This window comes from Xyrauchen texanus, chromosome 1 (assembly GCF_025860055.1).
Source record: "Xyrauchen texanus isolate HMW12.3.18 chromosome 1, RBS_HiC_50CHRs, whole genome shotgun sequence".
Classification (NCBI taxonomy): domain Eukaryota; kingdom Metazoa; phylum Chordata; class Actinopteri; order Cypriniformes; family Catostomidae; genus Xyrauchen; species Xyrauchen texanus.
This window is the reverse complement of record NC_068276.1, coordinates 31179695-31196608: the sequence shown is the minus strand read 5'-3', so window position 1 is coordinate 31196608 and position 16914 is coordinate 31179695. Positions and strand designations below refer to the sequence as shown.

The window sequence follows — 16914 nt, the reverse complement described above, 5'->3', positions numbered from 1 at the left end:
TTAAAGGTAACAACTTCAGGTTACCACTTTTAAAGTGTAAGAAACATGATTATGGGGATTATGAACATCACGATGATGTTTATTATTAGCTATCTAGCTTATTATTATTATTGCTGCTGTTGTTGTAAATGAAATATGCATTTATTTATTTAAAGTTATATTTAATGCATTTAATTAATTCATTCATTTATTTAATGAAGCCTACAAAGTGCCAGTATTTAATTTAATGTCAGGCTAATAGGCCTATTAGTCCAACTGTTTAAAATGATAACATGCCTAAAATTCTATCACTTTGGGAAGGCTGCATCATTGCAATGCGTGTTTTTGTGCACAATTCGCAATCTTTGCAACAGGGGCATCAATAGACTTCAGTGTAATCCGGGGCTTAGACCACAGGCCATATTATAATATAAAAACAAGAAGAATCCTTCCTTCCATGACTTAAAAAAACACAACACAAAAAAAAAAAACATTCAGGGCTAACCAAAAGATTCGGGGCTTTAGCCTTATTAGCCGGGTCTAGCTATGCCACTGTCAACAGTTACATTTCGGTTTCCTGCAGTGGTGTAGTAGTGACTGAAGAGGAGGGCATACTATGAATTTATCAAGGAACAGTACATCAGACATAAGATACAGTACATAAGAATTAATGATTTGGCTATTTGTTTTATTTGTGTAAAAAAAAAAATAGTTTCTGTGTATAATGAAATAGCTTTCCTGTTATTCACACTTGGTTTGATTTCTTGAACTGAACCAGTTTGTTTCCTCCCCCCTCCCCCTGCCCCCGCTGGTCTCTGTTCACATCATATTTTCTGAGTCCGAACCACGGTCCTATTACGTCATCAACGTGAGGAGCCTACAAGCGGCAGCTATTTACCACTGTAACTAGGCAACATCTCAATAAGACATCAGCTTTGCTGTGTTATTAAGGTATTAATCTCTTTGGATTTAACACCAAAACTTTACATGCACAAAACGACAGTTATGTTTGTCTGCAACGGATGCATTGAGTGTACAATGGTGAGATGAATATTAGCTTTTGTCTGCCTCAAGCTCATAATAATTGTGATTGGGAGCCTAATAATAATAAGCTAGATAGCTAATAATAAACATCATCGTGATGTTCATAATCCCCATAATCATGTTTCTTACACTTTAAAAGTGGTAACCTGAAGTTGTTACCTTTAAGTACAGTACTGAAAAAAGTTTTAGGCACTTGTGAAAAACTTTCAAAGTGAGGATTTCTTTAAATAATAAGGACATTAATAGGTTTCAAAGACACTAATTATACATCATCAGTAGCGGTTCACTTCCGCAATTTGGTACGATTGCATTCATATCAGCAGCGAACCGCACCAAAGTTCATAAACCGTACCCTAGACCACTTTTTCAAGAGGAAACAGGTGTGGTTCACGGGTGCGCAACCGAGTTCGGAAAACAGCGTTCACATTAGGCTATCAAAACAAACCGAACTTTGACATCATATGAACTCGAACTGAAAAGTGCTAGTGTTAAAGAAACCTCACTGTAGATGCTGGAAATGCCCTACCCCTTATTAAAATGGTAAAGATGATTGGTTAGAAAATATCCAGTCTAAAATAAACGTTCTGTTTGGTCGCTCGGCTGAGTCAAACTGTCAATTCTGCCTGTCGAACTGGCAGCTTCCAACCCGATCTCATGAAAAGTCCTACATAATTTAAGAGTTGGGTATTTCATGGTCTTGCACGATGTTCACATAAACTCGTACAGCTTCTTCACGTGCAAATTCCCAGATGTCTAATGCGGAAGTAAGCATGAGTTCCGCACACGAGGCGTCAAGGACATGCTTATTAATATTATGCCCTTACCCAAACACCTTATCTAAACTTAATCAATCAGTAGAGTGTGTAAACATGATAGGAAGCTGTTGTGTGTGACAGAAGCAAGTAATTGTCACATATTATATTGAAATGATGTCCAGCGACGTCATTGGCTGTAGTGAAAGTCGTAGAGATTCCAACGAGTGCAGTTGCATGATATCATACGAATTAATCATATTTAGAAAAGTCGTATGCTTCCGCCTCCTGCTGCTCTGTGCGTGGTTAGAGTGAATTATTATAATCACAATTCAGTCAACAGTGCTGCGGCATAACCTCAGTAGAATTCAAAGTTAGGGGCCAAAAGCCTCCTTGCTGTTCTGGTGGCAAGACGTTTCATAACTCATTTTAGGTGGGCATACGCAAAATCATTTGAAAGGTAGGTGGGCAAAGGCTGCGTATGCCTGCGGATGGCTAGACTACACTACTGGCACAGCACACATAGAGGTACATGTTGCTCCTTTAAGAGTTCAGAAACTTGATACTGTGTTTGCGCAACAATCAGCGCGGCTCTCAGCCGCCAAAGTGTCTAGACAAGCACATGATGGGAATCAACCAATGGCTCCACTGCTCTCCTCAGGGGCCCCGTGTGTGTGCGTGTGTGTGTGTGAGAGAGAGAGAGAGAGAGAGAGAGAGAGAGAGAGAGAGAGCTATCAGAAGAAGAAAGAGAGCGAAACGGTGAAAGAAACCATCGAAGAATCCCATTAATCTCGCCCGAAACACGGAACGAAAGCAGCGGAAACCTCAAGACGTCCCGCGTCCGTCTGTCCACTTGGAATGACCACTTTTCCGTCGCAACACATCCATTTTCCCCCCCGCGAGAAGCCTGTGGAATGTGAATACAAGGATTATACTGAGATCCATTCATGTGCTCAGCGTCATTAAACTGCTGCAGAATGTTTGTTTGAGGGGAAAACACGAGTTGAGCTGCACAGAAGGTCTGTTTCGGAGACCACATGTGTGAAGCTTTTTCTTTCTGAATATTGCGTATTTCGCGTTGTTCAACAGTAAGCAGATTAAAGTTTCTCATGCGGACGGGGAATGTTTGTGGACTTAATGCACTGCTTCTTGCATAGTGCATTATTGCCATTGCAGTCATCAGTGTTGATCTATTGCAGCGCTGGAGTCTAATGTTGGGCTTTGCTCAGGCTCTGCGCCGCTGTGCATGTAAGCACAGATCATTGATGCCGGACAGACAGCGCAGGAGGGTTCGGAGTCTCCGCGGGTCTGACCAAACATAGGAAAAACGGATGAAAACTGCTTAAACTGTCGTATGTTCAGGACGAGACGTACGGGTCTGGTTCGGCGACTCTGGAGATGCCGTTTGATCACCGCAGGTAAAGAGGGGGGTGATGGAGGTCCGGACGACTGGAGTGACAGCAACCCGGAGAAAATCCCAAGAACGGAATACGCGCCGGGAAACACTGGGGCCTCTTGCAGCAGACTTGTAGAGGAAAGTGAGGAACCGGGGGTCTTTGTTGACCATGAGTGGCGTGGAAACCCCCTGAGCGAGGGGAGCGAGGGCAGGACGGTGACATGCTGTTTATTTAAAGACTTCACTGGAGGTAACAGACGTACATGTCGTGTGGAACATAGAAACCACAACAACGACACCGTTTGCCGTTTGAGTGCCGGGGAACGGGAAAGTGGTCCCGTGACCGAGCAAGAACTGAAGAAGTGCACTTATGCGTTTCTGAAAAGGTTGAAAGAGAAATCTCTGGATGTTTTACTGGAGGCAGTGGAGTCTCAAGGTGGGATGCCGAGTGGATGTGTTTTGGCATCACAGACTGAGGTGCGGGTTGGAGGTCAGCTGTTGTCTCCACAGTACCTGCTGTGTAGGTTGTTCCGCTGGCCCGACCTGCGGCTCTCCTCTCTCCTCAAACCGCTCTGTCACTGTCAGAGCTTCAGAGCAGAGGACAGTCAGACTCTCAGCTGCTGCAACCCCTATCACTACAGTCGCATCTGTGGACCAGTTAAGGATGGTAAGGGAAACTTCCGGGCATTTTCTGTCAAGGGCAAGGCCACAATGATTGGGAGTTTACTGCTGATCCGAGAAGACACAAGAAATTCGTATAAGGTGCCGTCCAGAATGAGCGCTTTTTTGCATTAATCAAAGACTAGACGCATCGCAACGCATAGAATAGAGCGCAGGTTTCTAAAGACGCTTTTAAAAAGGTTATTTTAACTTGACTCTGCCTTTTATAAAACGCAGCGCTCTTGCGCGAGACACTGAAAAACAGCGAGACGTGGTGCAACAAAGAAGTCAGTCTATATGTTAACATAGGAAATCAGTTTTTTTCTCGGCGTGAACGTGCCATTCAGATTGAACGCGTTTTTGCATTACAAAAATCACTAGACATAGAACAGAATGCAGGTGTCTCGAGACACTTTAAAAAAAAAAAGTCATTTTAACTTGACACTGCCTTTTAAAAACGTGGTGCTCCTACGCGTGACGCTGAAAAATAGCGAGATGTGGCACAACAAAGACTTCTGTTTAGCATATGCTTACATGTAAATTAATAATAAAAAAACACTTTTGGTGTGAACAGCCCCTACATTTAACCAAGTTAACATATGCCATTACTGTCTTCATTTACGATGACATTTAAGGACAAAGCTTTTCTTTAATACCCTTTTCTATTTTATTTTGTATTATCTGCCGTGTAATTGAAGTGCTCTAAGAACAAAATCGGTTCTTAGTTGCAACAAAATGAATCCCTTTGTGCCAGTATAACTGTGATTTTACTTGAAGTGTGGGTAAATTGACTTCATGATAGAGAGAGGAGTTGGACAGTGATACTCCTGTTCAGGAAGTGGAATTCCCAACAAATATCCCACTGGGATTCTCAGTTTCTTAGCTCACTCCCTATTCACAAAAACACTACCCTGACATTGTGTTCATATGAAGAGTTCCAGCTTAAGAACAGAACTGGTCTTTCTAAAAAGAATTGAAAGCTGTTGTTTTCTGCTGATTGTAAACATTTTATCCACTGGGAGGTAGTTTAAATCATATGAACAGAAGAGATGCCTGGTTTAGTGATGGCAAAACCATAAAGCTAAAGAAATGTGAAAAGTTTTCATTTCACTAACTAATGTAGCTTTTTTCATCATGATTTTCTCTGTAGTCCTTCAAGAACTCTCTCATTACTACAAAAGGAAATTTATTTTAAATGTATTCTTTTACCCCACGCTTTTATCTTAAGGACACCGCAGTCCATTAGCACCAACATTAATGTCGTGTTTGGTACTAGTGTCCTAAAGTCTTACAAGTTTAAAGCAAAGTGTCATAGACTTTTCCATAAAGTTCAGGATTCAGGACAGGCCAGTTTCGATTGGATTTCAAATGACTACACATCTATTGTCTTTTTGACGGATGCTCTTTTTTATGTGTAATTTCCATACTACACAAGAACTGTAAAAAATCCAGAGAATCTGTCTCAGTATTTGATCTGTAGTTATGTGTATGGTTTAAATGGGCATATTGGCATGAACAGTCAGAGATGTGTTCAGTTTTAGAGGATGCTCATTCAAAAGAATGTTCTGACCCAAGTCTCCATATTTTCAGACACGCCGCCTCCTCCATACGCTCATCTCTCTCCCTTAGCTGAACACAAGCCATTGAGTAAGTAATACCATTTTTTTCAGTTCAAGTAAGCATCAGTTGATTTGTACAGCTCCTAATAAATCAACCTGCCTTGATGTGAAGAATGATGTTTAATCCCTTAATTTAATCATCAATCTTAATCCCTCTTAGTCTGAACATTTTTTTGTCATCTGTGAGCCTGCATAACATGTTCTTCAACTGCAGTTGAATGGAAAAAAATATTTAATTTTTAATCTCTCTCTTTCTTGCAGACTCTTCCCTTCCGATGCTGCCTTACATAGAAACTGAAGCCACACAGTCACTAAGTGGGATGCTACAGGACTGTTCAGGTGGGTGTGCAAATCTTCAGCAAATTAATGCATTAAAAGTGGAATATTGCTTTCAGTAACTACTGAGACTGACTGCTCAGTTTGCCCATGACTATCAAATGTCTTCTGACAACAATAACTGGCCCATGAATGTTGTACTTAATGGGATAGTTCACCCAAAAATGAAAAGTCTGTCATAATTTACTGACCCTATGTTGTTTATCATCTATGATTTTCTTTCATGGACCTTCGTTAGTCTCAGTTGCTATGCACTTTTATTGCAACTGGTTTCCTTTGTGTTCCATGGACAAAATAAATCATACAGGTTTTGAAAAACGTGAGGGTGAGTAAATAAAGACGAGTTGAGAAAATTTTTATTTTGTTGTGAACTGTCCCTTTAAGGTTGTAGTTGAGTGCTCCGATTGGTAAATAATAGGCTTATCATATTTTTCGGTTAGCATTGGTCAGAAAAGCATTCCTCTCTCTATTGCAAATACTTAACAAATCTCAGAACACAAAATGAGTCTTAAAGTTTATTTTAAGGTTCTTGAACTAAAAACATGTTGCCTAAGAGCACACATTTGTTTTGTCTTACTCTTTGCTTCTTTCTCTTGTACATTTAGTCCTATTATGTAGCCAAATGCATTTTGGGGGGTTTGGAGAATGCAAATACTTGTACAGCATGTTACACTCTCTCTCTCTCTCTCTCTCTCTCTCTCTCTCTCTCTCTCTCTCTCTCTCTCTCTCTCTCTCTCTCTCTCTCTCTCTGTCCTTTTCATCTTCTATTTTTATAGCATTTTTTTTTTTTTTGCTGTGCTGAATTCATGTATTCTATTTTCTTCTGAAGATTCATTAGCATTCATGTTCACTGTTTTCTTATTGACTATTGGAATATAGTGCAGTAGTTATCTAGAAGTGTTGTATCATGCATATAAAAAATCTTAGACGTCATTCATCAACCTTTAAGCACCAAGGCAAAACTCGCAGTAAATTAGATTATGAGCAACAATGGGCAGTTTTGTCAGAATGCTGACTGGGGGACATGGACCTCCTGCTCTCTTATCTGCTCTGTCTCCCAGCACAGCAGTGATTAACAGCATTTAGAGGTCTGAAGACGAGGAACATGATCCTCTTTTGGTGTGTCACATACGTTCTTGCCTCCATTATTTTCATGTTGTTGCTTCTTGCTGAGTTTTGCAATGCAGGCTCTGGCACAGCCAGGCAGTCGCATTTTAAAATAAGGTTTAAATTACAGGCCTCGCTGTGGCTTCCCCTCTTCCTGACAGAGTGCAGGCCAACACACAATTTAACTAATGAAATCCTGCCTGTCTATGCAGAGATTCTTTACAGATGTTGACAAAGTAAACATTTTTGCTCCTGTTTTTGAAGGAACTCATATTCAAGCATTTTTAAGGTCTCGTTAATTTTGGCTGATTTAATGTAATGTGTGATTTGTGTCTGTCTATCTAAACTTTAAAGGAACTTTTAGAACTTTAGATTCTAATGGAATGCTATGAATAGATATGTGTCTCTGTGTCTCTTAAGTGTTGTGACAGAGATAGATAATGTTGCTTTCTCATCCTGACAGGGCTACTACTCTTAGATAGGATCAATATGCAGTCAATTCTCTTATAACAAATTCATCATCCAGAGGAATGAACGACAAAATGACTTGCAAAAAAAATATTTTACGAATCACGATACTTATCCAACCATATTGTAGATAGAGATTTGTGCTGACTACAGCCAGACCATGCTTTATTTCATTACAAAATGAAACTCAAGTGTTATTTTGGAATATTTCTTTAGATTTACTCAAAAAGTTGGCTTACTTTTGGAACCAAGCAATTTTGAGAATTGCTATTGTTCTACAACTGCAACGATATTGGAAGTTTTCTAGAGTTCTCTGGCAGTTCTCACTGTGGCATTTTCATTATCACCCCTCTATGCTCCCTCAATCACTCCCTGGCTCAGTGGAAAGGGTCTAATATGTGGAGGGAGATCTAATATTTGGCACAGCAGGACAGACAAGCCTCCATCCTGTCCTCCCCTTCTCATTTTGTGGTGTTGGTTTAGGCTAGGTACACAAGCACTAAAAATGTGTCTGCAACACACTGCATATAAGTAACTTTAAAAATTACTCAAGGAGAGGGTGAAATTTCCTGCAACGTCATTATCAAATAACAGTTTCGCCATTGTTTTCAGAATTAAAAGGAACGTACAGCAAAAAATTCTTTTTTTTTGCTGAACACAAGCAGATTTTTAGAAGAATATATCAGCTCTGTCAGCCCTCACAATGCAAGTGAATGGGTACCAAAACTTTGAAGCTCCAAAAGCACATAAATGCAGCATAAAAGTAATCCATATGACTCCAGTGGTTAAATCCATGCCTTCAGAAGGTGTGGGTGAGAAACAGATCAATATTTAAGATATTTTTTACTATCAATCCCCACTTTAACTTTCACATTCTTCTTCTTTAGTTTATCGATTTGCATCCTGCATGCATATCACCACCTACTGGGCAGGGAGGATAATTTATAGCAAAAAAGGACTAAAATACCGATCTGTTTCTCAAACACACCTATCATATTGCTTCAGAAAACATGAATTTAACCACTGGAGTCCCATGCCTGTGTTTATTTTATGTATTTGGAACCACACACTAAGTCGATGACCAGAGAATCAGAGATAACGATGATGTATTTTCCGTACCCCTCCTTAAAATAAACTTACTTCATTACCAGTGTGTCCTCTGCAGTCTGTTTGGGCCAGAGAGCGTTGAGACTGAGCAGAATGGGGGCACAGGCCCTGGGCTTTAGATCCTCTCCCTCAATAGAGCCTGTGAAGCAAAATAATGCCATCAGTCTGTGTTTGAGTTAATCAGACTGGATAGGCTGGCGGCTGGGGGGTCAGGGGGTCACGGGCCTTCACTGAGTGGTCAGAGAGCTGAATGCTGGCCTTCGGAGGGGGAGAGGGGGCCCCTGTCAGCCCCTCGCGGGGAGAGAGGAATGCCAGGGCAAGAGTGGGGGGTGTTAAGAGTCAGAGATGACAGATTTGGGCCTGTTAGTGGGGGTCGTTGCTTCTTCAGTTTCAAATCCTCTTCTGATAGGATTGGAGATTTCGAGAATGAATGTGCTCTCTGTAACATTAAAAAGAATAAGAGAGAGCTGATCTGAGTGTGCCCAAAACATTGACATTACTTGTCATGACAGAAAAGATGTGCAGAAATAAGTGTGGTGATGTTTAAGAACACTCCACTAGAACACTAGTGGCTTTCTGAGCTGTCTGATGTAACTCTACATTAAACTATTTTGCATTGCTAATTATAGAAGCTTTAATACATCATATCACATTCTTTTGTGCAGACTTGAAAATGAATATATTTTTTATATCAGCCTCAACTATTACCAGTTAAATACTGCAGGCAGATGCACATTCTTAGGGTGGGAAATAAAGTTGTTAAAGGGATAGTTCAGCCTAAAATGTAAATCCTGTCATCATCATGTTGTTCCAAACCTGTATGGATTTCTTTTCTTTTGTGGAACACAAAAGGAGATGCTGTGCATTATGTGAGTCTCAGTCACAGTTAACTTTTATGGCAACTTATTTTTTCTCCATAAAATGAAAGTGAATGGTGACTATGGCCTTGTCCACAGTAATATGTTTTTACGTGAAAACACATTGTTTTTGCTACATTTACAGCTCTCATTCACGCTAGAGCAGCATTTTGCACCATCTCTATTATAGCATACTTTGGAACGCAATGACGTAAGGAAACTGAAAACAGAGTTTTCAAATGAAAACAAATGAGCGTAGGCGTGGATCCTTTTGTGTTCCATGGAAGAGAGACTGTCATATTGGTTTGGAACAACATTGAATGATGACAGAATTTTCATTTTGTGGTGAACTATCCCTTTAAATCAAGTTTTCCACTGCATTTGAGGTTTTCTGTGCTATGGTATCCTTTTATGAAATTCAAGTTTCTTTAATTGTGTTCTCTCTCCTCAGATGCCAGTATGTCTCCCTCCTCCCTGGCAAAGAATCACTGGTGTAACGTGGCATACTGGGAGCTTCGTACCCGTGTGGGCCGTCTGTACCCAGTGCACGATGCCTCGCTTAGCATCTTCTATGACCTACCTCAGGGTACAGGCTTGTGCTTGGGCCTGCTTCCCCTCTCTGCTCGCTCCACCTCTGTCCAGCGTACCCGTGGCAAGATTGGACATGGCATCCTCCTCAGCAAAGAGCCAGATGGAGTTTGGGCCTACAACCGTAGTCAGCACCCTATATTTGTGAATTCACCCACTCTGGAGCATCACCCCTACCTGAGTTTAACTGTGAGGAGAGTCATGCCAGGCTACTCCATAAAAGTTTTTGACTATGAGAAGTCGTGCCAAATTCAACCCTCCTGCAATTTGGCGCACCTTGAAGGGCCATACGACCCAAACAGTGTGAGGATCAGTTTTGCCAAGGGCTGGGGACCATGCTACTCAAGACAATGTATTACATCATGTCCATGCTGGTTGGAGATTTTGCTCAACAACCACAGATAGCGTACACACACAAACAAATGCAAAAATATACATACAGTACTTAACTCTTACCACATCCTGCACAAACTCACTACATACACTCACAACCCCTAATGTAATCTATCTAAATTTAATATAAAGTTTTATATAAACGTATTATATGGAATACTTGTAAATATTGAGTCATTTTTACAGCAAAGTTATTTATGTATGGTGCAATGCCTTTATGGATGGACAGAGGAAATAAAAAAAAAAGAAACGCACTTTGGATTTCTGTGTGTTAAAATGTGCTATTTTTACTAGAGCGTTTCCTTTGAACTTGGTTTTGGTAAATAATTTTATAACCTCCAACAGGATAAGTATCATAGTGTTATTGATAATTATGTATTTTTGAAATACAGGTCCTCTTGATTATAGTTCTTAGTTCAGTGCTATTAAACAACTGGTTTTAATTTTAAAATGCTGATTGTAGTATAATTTTACATTTACATATGCAGTATATTTACAGTATTAATTTACATGTACATACCAGTCAGTGCACTCAGTTGGTACAATGCATAGTTTGTTTAAATAAACTAATAGGGCTATTGTGAATTCACCTAATGAAAACTTAAAGGATAATAATGATTGTATCCACCAAGCTGATGTTTAAATAAAATGTGGAAAAAACAATGTACAGTACTGTGCAAAAGTTTTAGGCACTGGTGAAACATTTTGCATTGTGAGGATGTCATCAAAAATAATGCCATAAATAGTTTTCACTTAACAATTAATGTCATACAAAGTCCAGTAAACACAAAAAAAGCTAAATCAATATTCAGTGTGATCACCTTTGCCTTCAAAACAGCCCCAATTCTCCTAGGTACACCTGGACACACTTTTTTGGCAGATTGGATGTTTCAAGCTTCTTGGAGAATTCGCCACATTTCTTCTGTCTATTTAGGCTGTCTCAGTTACTTCTGTCTCGTCATTTAATCCCAGACAGACATGATGTTCAGTGGAGGGTCTGTGGGGGCCATGACATCTGTTGCAGTGCTCCCTGTTCTTCTATTCTAATCTATTCGCAAAAGTAATGTTTGGGAGTCTAAAATTTATATTTCCTATTGACACTGTAAAGCTGAAGATATACATAACTATCTTAAGACAAATACTTATACATACATCTTATGTGCCTAAGACATTTGCACAGTGCTGTATGTATATGGAAAAATAGCAACAGACGTCTTATAATAACTACAATAATACTATGTTGATGTATACAGAGGATCAATATTTGTGTTCAGGTATGTTGCTTTTGCTGGATGATTTAATTTCAACTCTTAAAATGAGCAAAAATTTGACCTTAAAATCTATTTCATCCTTATTATCAATGTTGATCAAAACGATCACTAATGTACCACTAGATCTCTAAACTTTGATAACATAGATTTGATGTTTAGCTAACTTTTCATTAATTTAATTACATTTCATGAATTAAAAATGTCAATGCCTTTTATTGCATATCAAAAACTGAAGATACCACGGACAAACATTGGTAACACAGTGGTATTAAGGTTGTTTTTGTAAACAATAGTTTACTAATAAGTTAACATAAACAAACAATCAACAATACTTTTACAGCATTTATTAATATCAGTTAATGTTCATTTCAAAATGTACCTTCAGTATACATTTTTAAAATTCAAACTTGCTTTAACAATATTTAATGCATCTTGGCTAATATTAACTTACAATGTACAATTGTATTTGCATTCATTAGCATTAACTAAGATGAATACATTCTGTAAATAATTATTGTTCAGTTTTAGCTCATGATGTCTTATGGATTCACTAACGTTAACAAGAAGAACCTTATTGTGAAGTGTTACCAGACTATTTTCAAGCTTCTGAGGTCATTTGGATAAAGATCATTTCTAAGTTCCCATTTGCTCTAGGCTCAAGTACTTCATTTTCCAGTGGATAGCTGTTCTTCCTCATGCCATCACAAATCCTTTGATAGTCTCAACAGAATACAACATTTTAATTCCAATATTTAAAGAATATATTTATTGTGCTCATACATTACATTAAGTGTCAGATCTCCCCCTCTCTACTGTTGCAAAGCATGCCTGTGCTCTTTTGGGTCTGGAGATGCTTTCTTTTAGTGCCTTTGTTTGTTCTAGAGGGTGACCGTGTAACGTCTAGCTTACTCAGCAGTCTGCCTGGCCCTACCTCATCCCTTTTAAAACAGGACTCCCAGAAAGCAACATAGACATTATCCCTGCGCCATGCTGCCCCGGCAGCCAAGCTCCAGACATATTCTTCAGCTCTTTGAACGCCACATTTTGACTGTGGATATAGAGGATAAAAACTGGCACCTTTGAACATTTGTATCTGTGCAGGGAAACGGAAAAATTAATAATTCTGGAAGAGGCCCCTGTGAATGTGGCCATTTGCATTTTGTATGTTTTTAGTGAGGTTTTGAATAGAATGACATTTTGCCTAATTTCCCCACATCCCACATAAATAAAACAATGCAATCACCATCATATAATATATGCTTTTATGGTCTATTCTCCTATATAAGAAGAAGCATGAATGTTTGCAGTTGTTTATCTCTGACTGATTTCATTTGTCATATTGTAGAAGCAGACATACTCGCTACTCTGTCTCTCAGCTGTGTTTCTGCATGAGGTTTCTATCTGTGGTGTTTTTAACTACATGGTGGGCTGACCTCACAGTGAACTGGATTTTTGAGTGTGGTGATTTTGGTTCAGCCAATGCTGCTCTAATTAACCACACCAGCACATACCAGTTTGGGATTCATTTGAGCACTTGCAAAGAATAATCTAATTTGCACTTTTATACATGTAAACTTTAAGTTTCATTCCTAAAGAATATTTGGTCTACCATTATAACATTATAAGAAAGGGCTTGCATATACTGAAGATGCCTAATATAATTAACCTATGTATCGTACTTTGGCCATCTTGTGCTCTGAGTTTAAGATTAAAAAAAAAGTAGACACTCAAATAGATCAAAGCAATTCATACATTTTTAACTTAACAGATTTTACAATGCAGCACCCACAAACACTCATTAGACTGACTCAGGATTTAATTTACAGTATACACAACAAACACTGTGCGTTCATTTGGAAAAAGAGACTGAAAATCAGTGTAATACTTTTGGGAAGTTCAGCTAATCTACCATATCACCATGCTTGTAAAATGGCCAGCAACTTTCAGCAATGTGCAGGTCAGTAAACCAGTATTGCTTTTTGAATTAATAAAAAAAGTAAAATCTATTGATTAAGACTTCATACAGTAAATATACAACTGATCTAAAACTAGGTTAGCAAATATGACATCCAGCATTCAAAGGATCAACTTAATAGGATCTCTATGGGACAATAGGCCCTTAGGAAGAGAATTTAAGCACATTAAACCAACAAATGCAGCAAGGCACCATTGTGACATCAGGCAAGACATTTAATTACATATCAGAGCTGATTAATTTTTTCCACATGGCCCGTTTTCCTCCTCTTTATTCCCATGCAGTCTCAAAATATGAAGTATGGTTGATGAAATAAGAGGAGACAGGGACATAGATCATTCTGTCATCAGGTAATTATCTAAATATAATGTTTAGTCTTTATTTTCTTTCCCCTTTTTCCCCTCCATTTAAATCTCTCACCAGTTAGTATAACTCTTAGATTATTTAAAGTCCATGTATGTAATGTACATATGACCATAATGAGTTTATGTGAGAGTCCTTGGCGTGTAGACCTATTGGTGTTTATACCAAATCCTGTCTCTGTTTTGTTGCTTTAAGCACTATGTCTGTCAACCACTGTAGCAATTATAGTGAGACTGAAATCCTGGCTCAGGACAGCCTTCTCCTTAAACATCCTTTAGACATAACACTGCTAGACCCAGATCCTGAAACACTGCCAAAACCATTTTGCTATACCCTTTCGCTTCTTTAAAAAAAACATTCTGTCTTTCTATTCTCTCTCATGTTTGAAATATCCTTTTGTGTTTTATTTTCTATGATGCTTGTCTTCTTTCTCTATATCCTTCAATTTGCAGATTGCTATCTACCCTCTTTTAAATCTCAAAAGCATTTTAAATTACCATTGGGTAAGAATCTGATAGGGAGGCAGTTACTTTTGCGGCTGTTTTACTTCTGAGAAAAATATTTGCCTTTGCTTCATCATGTCATTTTGAAGTATTGCTTTTTTACAGGCTTGCAGGGCCACCACATTATTATTATTATGTTATATGTTTATATTTTTGCAATACAATCTGTGTACTTTATAAATGAGTGAGCTACTGAAGACTGTTCAGCATTTCCTGTTGATAGCTCTGCAGCACAGAAATCAATATCGTCCACATGGAGCCAGACACAATTCTGCTATTCAGTTCCAGCATTTATCAGACTCTGTCTCAGACAGGCCACAGTGATATACTATATAAAGACAATCCATTCTTCATTTTATTCCTGATAGCTACAAAGTGCTGTGTGTGTATGAGTGTGTGTCTCACAATGAGTGACAATTAAAGGAACATTCCAGGTTCAATACAAGTTAAGCTCAGTCGACAACATTTGTGGCATAATGTTGATTACCACAAAAATCTATTTAGACTCGTCCGTCATTTTCTTAAAAAATTAAGCAAAAATCTGGGTCACAATGAGGCACTTACAATGGAAGGGAATGGGGACAATCTTTGGAGGGTTTAAAGGCAGAAATGTAAATCTTATAATTTTATAAAAGCACTTACATTAATTCTTCTGTTAAAATGTGTGTATTATTTGAGCTGTAAAGTTGTTGTTTGTATCTTTGTTTTTAAAGTCATTTTTAGTTTTCAAACGAAAGTTTAGTTTTAGGGTTTATTGACATCGTCATGGCAACAAAGTATTGGCCCCATTCAGGTCCATTGTAAGTGCCTCAATGAAACCCAGATTTTTGTTTTTATAAAGAAAAGGGGGGGCATGTAAAAATGTATTTTTGTGGTAATCAACACTGTCACAAATACTGTCAATTGAGCTTAACTTGAATTGAATTCGGAACATTCTTTTAACTGTCAAAATCATTTTATAGTTTAATGTTGATAAAAGAACGTTTACTGTCTTTCTTTGATTAATTAACTGATTTAAATTTTTCAAAATTTTCTGGATGTGAACATGCAGTGAATTTCTCCATTTATTTCCGCAGAGTTAGATAATTCAATTCAACTCAACTCAGCTCAACTCAGTACAAGGCAATAAAGCCAGTATGACCTGATGTGCTATGTTGCATTATCTGAACTATTTTGAGCAGGGACTAAAATTGGTTTAAGTTCCAAAAACAAAAACTGAAAACAAAATACATTTTAAGCAGAATGTAACCGAAAACAAGAACAAGAGTGAAAATGTTAAATTAACTGCTGGTTACCGGTTATGACGAGTTCATTTTGTTCCAGTAATTTTGTTCATGAAACTAAAGGCCAAAGTGTTTATCACAGAACATTTTTGGAACTACACCACCAAAATTGTTTTACGTGCTTTGATCCTGAAGAAAACCGCTGCATCACACATTTCTTTGCCTAATTGTCCATTGTGGATATCATATTCTCTGAATGAAGACCTGTAGAACTATGTAAAATGACTACATATACATAATCCAAACATAAGGAAAACATTATTAGAGGTAAAAAGTAAATTTCTCAGTTGTTTCCAAGTCATCACTGAATTATTGTTAGATATGATGCATTAACACAGATTTGAGACAGCTTTTGACTCTCTTTAAATAAAATTATACTATAAAATTATTATAACTGTTCATTAACTGCTTGTTATGTCTCTTATTTCTGTTGCAAAATCTGGCAACACTGTAATTGGTATTTCACCCACCTCTTAGTGCAGAGTACTGTCATTTTAAAAAGAACATTATTAACCATTCTTTTATTTTGTTTTAACCAGTAACCCTTTGGAAGTGAGGCTACGGAACATCTGAACAGGAACAAAAATAAATTTTTGTTCAGAATGAACCAAATGAAAAACATTTCATTTTTAGTCCCTGATTTTGAGCATAAATATGTAAGACTGGTAACACTTTACAATAATGTTCCCTTTGTCAGCATTAGCTAACAACATTATTTAACATGAATTAACCTTGAACAATACTTTTACAGCATGTATTAATCTTTGTTAATGTTCATTTCAACATAATACCAAAATTGATAACTGGTGTAATATTGTTTAAATTAGTTCATGATACCTAATGCATTAACTAATGTGAACAAATGGAACCTTATAGGAAAGTGTTGCTTTAAGGCTATTGACCAAAATATCACAATATTTTTTGAAAAGTATATTGTTATGTATGAATTTTTAAACATTTATTTTTAAGAGATGACAAATAAGGTACAGCAAAAAAAGTGCAAGGATACACTCTACCCCCAGCATGCACTCGCTCCCTCTTTCTCACTCTAGTTTCTCACCTTTGCTCTCACTCTCTCTCGCCACAGGAGGATCGGAGGTTCTCGAGTCTCCAGGAGGGCAGTTGGCCGGCAGACGGACTGGCTCCACACCAGACTGGGCATCCACACACAGCCAGACATTTTCTCATCTGTTTTACTTTCACCAGGCTCAGC

At 38.1% G+C, this 16914-nt stretch overlaps 1 protein-coding gene across 1 annotated transcript; it reads left to right on the top strand.

The window, feature by feature from the left end:
* Positions 1-2499: 2499 nt before the first annotated feature.
* On the top strand, positions 2500-10898 carry LOC127649056 (mothers against decapentaplegic homolog 6-like). Its single transcript, XM_052133957.1, has 4 exons — positions 2500-3838; positions 5422-5478; positions 5712-5789; positions 9777-10898. Exons 1-4 carry the CDS (start codon positions 3130-3132, stop codon positions 10316-10318), a joined length of 1386 nt encoding a protein of 461 aa, XP_051989917.1. The 5' UTR covers positions 2500-3129; the 3' UTR covers positions 10319-10898.
* Positions 10899-16914: the final 6016 nt, after the last annotated feature.